Source organism: Stegostoma tigrinum, chromosome 1 (genome assembly GCF_030684315.1).
Source record: "Stegostoma tigrinum isolate sSteTig4 chromosome 1, sSteTig4.hap1, whole genome shotgun sequence".
Lineage (NCBI taxonomy): Eukaryota > Metazoa > Chordata > Chondrichthyes > Orectolobiformes > Stegostomatidae > Stegostoma > Stegostoma tigrinum.
This window is the reverse complement of record NC_081354.1, coordinates 149330323-149339216: the sequence shown is the minus strand read 5'-3', so window position 1 is coordinate 149339216 and position 8894 is coordinate 149330323. Positions and strand designations below refer to the sequence as shown.

At 41.1% G+C, this 8894-nt stretch overlaps 1 protein-coding gene across 2 annotated transcripts in view; it reads right to left on the bottom strand.

Annotated features, from left to right (window-relative positions):
• Nucleotides 1-895: 895 nt before the first annotated feature.
• LOC125451260 (complement C1q tumor necrosis factor-related protein 3-like) overlaps nt 896-8894 on the bottom strand; it is a 31294-nt gene continuing 23295 nt past the window's right edge. For both annotated transcript variants that reach the window (XM_048528239.2, XM_048528319.2), the window contains exon 6: nt 896-3674. In XM_048528239.2, coding sequence (XP_048384196.1) covers nt 3515-3674 — 160 coding nt within the window. In that variant the 3' untranslated portion in view covers nt 896-3514. The remainder of the gene's footprint in view (nt 3675-8894) is intronic.

The window sequence follows — 8894 nt, the reverse complement described above, 5'->3', positions numbered from 1 at the left end:
TCAGTAAGTAACAGGGAAGGCAAATAGAATGTTGGCCTCTATTTCAAAGGAAATAGAGTATAAAAGGAGGGAGGCTTTGTTAAAACTATACATAGCACTTGCCAAACTGCAGCTGAAATATTGTGAAGTTTTGAGGCGCTTATCTAAGGCAAGATATTTTGCCATTGCAGGTGGTTCAGAGATGGTTCACGAGGCTAATACGAGGTCTTGAGGAAAGGCTGAGTCAGTTGGGCCTGATTGGAATTGGAATTTAGAAGAATGAAAAGTGACCTTCATGAAATCTACAAGATTCTTAGCTTGACAGATGTGGAAAGGTGGTTTTCCCTTGTGGCAAAGTCTAGGAACAGAGGGCATAATTTCAGAAGAAGGAGTCATCCAAATATAAGAGGTGAACAGGTATTTGTGGATTATGAATCTGTGGAATTCAATACCGCCGAGAACAGTTAAGGCTGAGTGGTTAAATATATTCAAGGATAAGATAGACAGATTTTTAATCATTAATGGAATCAAAGGATACGGAGAATAGGCAGGAAAATAGAGTTGAAGATTATTTGACTCTTTTGCCTTACCGTCTTATCATTTTGTAAGATATCCTTTCTATAACAACTTTTCCATCCTAGCTTGCAAACTACACAGATCTTCACCAAGATAACATGTCAACAATGAAGCCTTTTATACATCTGTTTAGAATATGTGGCATTACCTGACAATGATTAGTTGTGTCAGAGACAAGACCAAACCCCCTCAATATATTAAGAAAATAGACTAGATCCTAACTACTTTTTATTTTAAAAGTGTAAGGTGTTGTGTTCCAGATACAATTTGATTGGTCAAACTACATGACTTTAAGTAAACACACTTTATTTGCATATTACAATTAAAATGCAGATAAAATAACAACAAAACGAAGAGAATTGGCTTAACTGTACATCCATTGAAATGTTTAACAAGATGAGTTAACTACAAATAATTAACTTTTCCCATATAGTAACATCCCATAAACGCACACTTGGCAATGGCAAATTCACTAAAATAGATTGTCAGACATGCAATTCTAGCAGCAGGAGGAGAACCCAAGTTTTTAGCTGTAACAGAGAGAGGAGTAAGAGTTTCCACATCCAGCTTCAAAATTCTAGTAGCTGCAGAAAGCTGAAACTAAAAATCCTGCACCACCCCACCCACAAACACCACCACCATTCATGTTGCTTCTGTTGTTCCAAGCTGTTTACTTCATTGGCTTTGAAAAGACTGCTAGCACCACTGTCTCAGCCTTTCTTCATTTAAAAAAAGGCCAAAATACACCTCTTAAAGCCATAGTATTATTACCTCATTACCTTATTATTACAATTGTTACCTCCAATGTCCCCATAGATACATTCAAAAAGCAAAAACAACTGCAAAACTCAAAACACAACCTGATTCCAAAGTTTAATATACAAATCATTATGCCAGTTACATACTTTCCTGTTGTGTCATGGAGTAAAATCCTTTTACACTAAAGTGTTTTCAAATATTTCAGGTTAAGTTTGCATAAGGTTGAGTCATAAATAAAACATAGAAACCATAAACCCATAACCTTACTTTTGACCTGGGCCACATGGCTTTCTTAATTTCAAATGAGTTTTGCCATTGATCACAATTTAAAAGAAAAATTTTCATTTGTTCAACCTTGCTAAAATTATTAAATATTGAAAAATAAATCAAATCCAACTACAGGTTTTGGCCAGGGTATCAAAACATCTTTAAATGAGTGGCTAAACCATGAAGCCCTCTGTCACATGATCAAAATGACTGAATCACCTTTAATTATATCAGTTTTGAATTCTTTCTCCAGTCTTGTAGTTACAGCACAGTAAACAAATCCAGCCCTATCTAATGGCTGCTTATGCTTTCAACCTCTCTCAAAGTCTAACCTCTGTATTTTGTTTGCAAAGTGAACCAATTCCCAAATTGCAGCTGCTGTACCTTCAACTACAATTTCAATGCATCGGAGCTCCTGTGAAAGAGACTTCTGTGTACAGCCACTGAAAGGGCCTCCATTGAACACTAATTCATGTTAACTAATACCAATTTCTTTGACTCCAAGTCCTGTAATTTTTAATTTGTAACTTTGCCCCCTTTCTTGGATAGATGTGTGTGAATATATGCTGTGAATCACTCTGTCGTGTTTTGAATGTGCTATTGGTTCTACTTTGTTTTAACTCCAAGGAATTGGTGTGGGTCACTTTTAAATTGAAATTCTCAGATAGGGTTTGGAGAAATGCACAACTGCCTCTTTTGCTTTAAAAGAGGACTGCAGAAGAAAGAAAACAAATTAAGACCACCTCTATTATACACCAGGACAAGAGGGCAGAACAAGTCATTCAGTTCAACTTTCCTTGTTGTTCACGTCATTAATATATATGGAAACAAAATTAAACAAAAGAGAAAATGTTATGTGACCCAATCTGTCGAAACAAATTCCACAATCTCAACTAATATATCAGTAATGCCATTCATAATAAATCAAGAATCAATGACATCTTGTACTTAAATTATTTGTTGGCATTGTACATCTCCATCATAAAAGACAATAATCCTGATCTGCAAGATACTAGTGTCTATACTTGCATATGTTAATTAAATTGTAACATTCCAATTTTTAAAACAATGAGTCCTGAAATGATCAACTCTATTGACACAATCTTGCCATGAAGGCTGTGAATTTGTTTAATGTTTAATGTAAAATTTCTTCCTGAAGTACATTTTATTGATATTGTAGTTTGTTTTTGTTATCATATGTATGGATTCTTAAAGATTAAATATTGTAGGTCCAACTTTATATTTCTTAGGCACAACATAGAATTGATGTTTATGTTGACCTATTCAATTTGTGAACATCGTCAAATTATAATCTTCTTGTATATTGCTAGAAGCCAAAATGTTCATTTGCAAATATGTTATACCACACACTCTCTTGCTATTGCAGTGAGTTATATACAGAAACTAAGAACAAATGGCAGTCAAATGATATTCAAACATTTCTCCCAAGTTTTGTCCACTTCTTAAATGATAACATTGGGAAGGGTAATACAACGAACATACTAAAATTATTATCTGCATTGGCACTAGGCAATCCATAATGAACAGGTCAGATCACCTTTGAGTATATCGTAACTGTACATCTGGTTTGAGACTATCCCATCTCCTCTACAAGAGGAGATTTTGAGTAACATAAAAACAAAGAAAATGCCCTCATCTTAACTAGAATTAAATTATACATGACCAAATGTAAGTTTTCTAGCATCAGTAATCTGATAATGGAATAAGACAAGCAGAGTCAGAATGAAAACACTTCAAATATTTGGTGAGAAGCAATGTAAGTAGGAAGAACTGACTGTTTATGATTCATGAATGTTTTTTCATCTCTCTGCAAAGACATGGATACAGGGTTGATTTAGATCAGAATGTTTAATTATATTTCCATGATGCTGCATTGAATGTTATTCCTGACCTTCATCAGTAATTAATATTTTTAGCTACCCTCAAAAAGAAGGAAGCCAGAAAACGTACAATGTCTTTGATGGTCACCGTGCAATGCTCCATTTCCCATCCGCAGCCAAACTTCATCTCCTGTTTGAAGCTTAAGGACCCCACTGTTTCCTGAAGTATCATGCTTTCCCTTGGATTCGGAACTGAAATGTGACATAACAAAAACAAATAGGTTACATTTTTCTTGAAGAAGAGGCCTCATGATCCATACCATTTGTTAAAGTGACAAAACAGCAAAAAAAATGATGGCACTATTGGGGAAACATGTTTGGATGGAATACTAAAACATACCTCAGTTGTATAAGATGCTGTTCCATGTCAAAAATTGCATGTAGAACCAAGAAGGATTAGGGGTGATGGTAAACCATAGTCACAATTAAATGTCATTTATGACTTTGATGCCATGAAAATGTTTAGAGATAGGCGACCAGTTTGTGAGAACAGAGGTCAAGAGTGAATTATTTTGAGTGTGAGGAAAGAGGACAACTTATAGTGCAAGTAAAAAAGAAATTTTCATGACCTCAAAATGTTTTAAAGCATCTAGAGCCAAATAAAATATTTTCCAAAGTAGTCATAGTTGCAATACAGGAGAAATGGCAGCCAATTTGCACACAGTAAGATTCCACAAATAACAATATGCTAATGAGCAGGTCATCTGTTTTGGTCCATTTTTCTTTCAAAAATGTTGTGGGATCTTTTATATCCAGCTGAAGTTTTGAAGGGTCATCAATTTAATGTCTCATCAGTTCAATGATACTACGACAAGTGTGGGCATTGAAAAGATCCACAAAGAAAGAGGTGTTTTCCATTTTCAAAATGAGATTAGAGACGCATTAAGTACTCAAAGGGCAACAGGGCGAACAGTGAATACAACAGGTTAAAAGAAATAATAGGAACTGCAGATGCTGGTCAATCGAGATAACAAAGTGTGGAGCTGGACGAACACAGCAGGCCAAGCAGCATCTTACGAGCACAAAACCTGACATTTCGGGCCTAGTCCCTTCACAGAATAGGGGGACTGGGCGAGGGTTCTGAAATAGGGAGAGAGGGGGAGGCAGATCAAAGATGGATAGAGGAGAAAATAGGTGGAGAGGAAACAGACAAGTTAAAGGGGCGGGGATGGAGCCAGTAGAGGTGAGTGTAGCTGGGGAGGTAGGGAAGGGCATAGGTCAGTCCGGGGAGGACGAACAGGTCAAGGGGGCTGGATGAGATTAGTAGGTAGGAAATGGAGGTGTGGCTTGAGGCGGGAGGAAGAACAGGTTACGGAGGCGGGGACAGGCTGGGTTGGTTTTGGGGTGCAGTGGTGGGGGGAGGGGGGATTTTGAAGCTTGTGAAATCCACATTGATACCATTGGGCTGCAGGGTTCCCAAGCGGAATACGAGTTGCTGTTTCTGCAACTTTTGGGTGGCATCATTGTGGCACTCCAGGAGGCCCAGGATGGACATGTCGTCTGAGGAATGGGAGGGGCAGTTGAAATGGTTGGCGAATGGGAGGTGCAGTTGTTTATTGCGAACCGAGTGTAGGTGTTCTGCAAATCAGTCCCCAAGCCTCCGCTTGGTTTCCCCGAAGTACAGGACGCCACACCGGGTGCAGTGGATACACTATACCGCATTGGCAGATGTGCAGGAGAACATCTGCTTGATGTGGAAAGTCTTCTTGGGGCCTGGGATGGGGGTGACGGAGGAGGTGTGGGGGCAGGTGTAGCACTTCCTGCGGTTGCAGGGGAAGGTGCTGGGTATGGTGGGGTTGGAGGGGAGTGTGGAGCGGACAAAGGAGTCCCGGAGAGAGTGGTCCCTCTGGAAAGCAGACAATGGTGGGGGATGGGAAAATGATTTTGGTGGTGGGGTCGGATTGCAGATGGTGTAAGTGTCAGAGGATCTAACATGGTATCCAGAGGTGGGGTTGTATGTGAGGACGAGGGGGAATCTCTTTTGGCGGTTATTGTGGGGATGGGGTGTGAGGGATAAGTTGCGGGAAATGTGGGAGAAACAGTCGAGGGCGTTCTCGACCACTGCAGGGAGGGGCAAGTTGCAGTCCTTGAAAAACGAGGACATCTGAGACATACTGGAGTGGAATGCCTCATCCTGGGAACAGATGCGGCGGATGCGAAGGAATTGGGAAAAGGGGATGGAATTTTTGCAGGAGGGTGGATGAGAGGAGGTGTATTCTAGGTAGCTGTGGGAGTCACTGGGCTTGACATGGACATCGGTTTCTCGATGGTTGCCTGAGATGGAGACAGAGAGGTCCAGAAAGGTAAAGGATGTGTTGGAGATGGCCCCAGTGAACTTGAGGTTGGGGTGGAAAGCGTTGGTGAAGTGGATGAATTGTTCAAGCTCCTTGTGAGAGAACAAGGCGGCGCCGATACAGTCAATGTAACGGAGGAAGAGATGGGGTTTGGGGCCAGTGTACCCATGGCCACCCCCTTTGTCTGTAGGAAGTGGGAGGTATTGAAAGAGAAGTTGTTGAGGGTGAGGATGAGTTCAGCCAGGTGGATGAGGGTGTCGGTGGAGGGGGACTAGTCGAGCCTGTGGGACAGCGAGAAGCAGAAGGCCTGTAGGCCATCTGCACGGGGAATGCAGGTGTATAGGGACTGGATGTCCATGGTGAAAATGAAATGTTGGCAACCGGGGAATTGGAAGTTCTGGAGGAGGTGGAGGGCTTGAGTGGTGTCACAGACATAGATAGTGAGCTCCTGGTCCAAGAGGGAGAAAATGGAGTCAAGATAGGTGGAGAAATGTTCGGTGGGGCAGGAACAGGCGGAGACAATGGGTCGACTAGGGCAGTCAGGTTTGTGGATTTTGGGAAGGAGATAGAAGTGGGCGGTGCTGGATTGGGGAATGATGAGGCTGGAGGCTGTGGTTGGGAGGTCACCCGAGGTGATGAGGTTGTGGATAGTTTGGTGCTCGGGATTGGGGTCTTGATCCAGGGAGCGGCAGGAGGAGGCGTCAAAGAGTTGGCATCTGGCCTCAGCGATGTTGAGGTCAGTGCGCCATACTACAACTGCACCTCCCTTGCCTGCGGGTTTTATGGTGAGGTCAGGATTGGAGCAGAGGGAGCGGAGGGCTGCACGTTTTGCAGGGGAGAGGTTGGAGTGGGTCAGAGGGGTGGAGAGGTTGAGGCAATTGATGTCTCGACGGCAGTTGGAGATGAAGAGGTCAAGGGAGGGTAGGAGGCCTGGGGGTGGTGTCCGGGAGGAGTGGGTGTGTTGGAGGCTTAGGTTAAAAGATATGTTTTAATTGAATTATTTACATTTCTGGCAAAGCAACAGAAGCCTGCATGCTGACAGTACTACTTTTACCGTATTTGAAACTGACATGTTGTGGCAGGAATGGATCTGTGACATGTTTGGGAGACAGATGTTACAAATGCACTCTGTTTAAACTGGGGGGTAAATTCTAGCACCATTGGCAATATCAAAACTGTTATTTAAGTATAATATGTATGTATAAGATTGATTGTGCAGAAGCGTAAATGGATATTCCTAATTCTGATTACCAACATTGCTTAATGTTAGGTCCAGATTTGTAAACAATGTAACAGTTCCAATGTTAGTGCAAAAAGTCTGAAACTGGTTCAACATGTTACAATCACGAGCATCTGCAGTACACCATTTTATAGTTTCAATTCATTAAAATGTGAATATTTCATTGGACGGAATTTTTCCAACGGCCTGAATAATGTGGGTTTTGGCAAAAAAAAGGCACAATCACACGAGAAGTCCAGCAAAGCCTTTTTCGATATTGGGACTAAGTTGCGATATCTTTTAATTAAGTTCTGAATGTTGAGGCAAGTTTCTCACTAGATGGCGATGAATTTATTTTAACAGGAATTATTTGTTGTTAACAACCTTATTAACTGCAAATCTCACCTCATTAATGAACAACCTTCGATCCAACGATCTGCCGCATGTAAACGAGTTGCCAAGAATTCTAGACATCGAAAGCAGAGCACCTACCTGGTACGCAGTGGTGAGGTCAGTGTAGGTCACCAAGCAAGTGCATCTCAGGGCACGATCCAAGGTGTCAGCCGCTCTCATACCTCATACTCGCACATTGATACGTGATCATTGCCAAACCCTCACGGTTTCTCATCGGACCTCTTCGATTTATTTGCAGGACCCATAGCTATTTGAGACCTGCATTTGAGGGCTCATATCTATCTCATATATATCATTAAGACTGTCATTTCTCTCTACTTGACCATTGGTTAATGCTCTAAGAGGAGTCGAAGGAAATGTTGAGATAAGTCAACACGAGAGAGTTTAATTTCAGTAAAGCAAATCGAATTCTTCAGTTTCCTGGCGGCTTGAAGCTTGTCTCAGATTTTGTCTGTGCCCTGGTCCTTAACCGGCAAAGATCATTTACTGTTAGCCCGGGAACCAAATTAATTATGACTTGTGATCAGAGATAATGGGAACTGCAGATGCTGGAGAATCCAAGATAACCAAGTGTGAAGCTGGATGAACACAGCAGGCCAAGCAGCATCTCAGGAGCACAAAAGCTGACGTTTCGGGCCTAGACCCTTCATCAGAGAGATGAAGGGTCTAGGCTGGAAACGTCAGCTTTTGTGCTCCTGAGATGCTACTTGGTCTGCTGTGTTCATCCAACTTCACACTTGGTTATCTTTAATTATGATTTGTTCTGAGGAAGGGTCATTGGACCCGAAAAGTTAACTCTGTTTTCTCTTCCACAGATGCTGCCAGACCTGCTGAGCTTGTCCAGCACTTTGTTTTTGTTCCTGATTTACAGCATCCGCAGTTCTTTTGGTTTTTAACTATGACTTGTCACTGGTCACTTTATTTTGGCTTAAATGTTATATTTGCATACCGTCACGTAATCTTATCAAACTTTAGCATGTGATCGAACAACATTCTTTCAAACTATGCTTAGACTCGAAACCCTCCAAACACACTTGTTAACCTGTGCACATTAATATAAACAGGCATTGACAGCTGGCCAATTATTACAGATTTCAGTAACAGAAGGATTTTCTGATCTAAAATGTGAAGTAGATAAAACGCAGTTCTCTGAGTATTAATACTGACGTACCAAATCTCTCCTGCGATTTACGTATTCTATCTGGGTTATCCAGCTCTGCGTGATCACCAGACCAGTTGGAACACCGGAGGATAAAGGCATTACAAGATGTGACCGTGAAAAGGAAATTTTAATGAATCTTTTAAATTCATGAAGCGCTGTCATTTAAATATACGTATCAGAAAGAAAATCACCAAGATATGTTTGTGTTTGAATTTAGCTCTCGACCGAGATGCTTAATTTCGTCTAACGTTTTATCCCCATAAAACAATGTAATGAATACTGTAATACTTTGCACCTAAATATGCTTAATTCTTGTACATTGT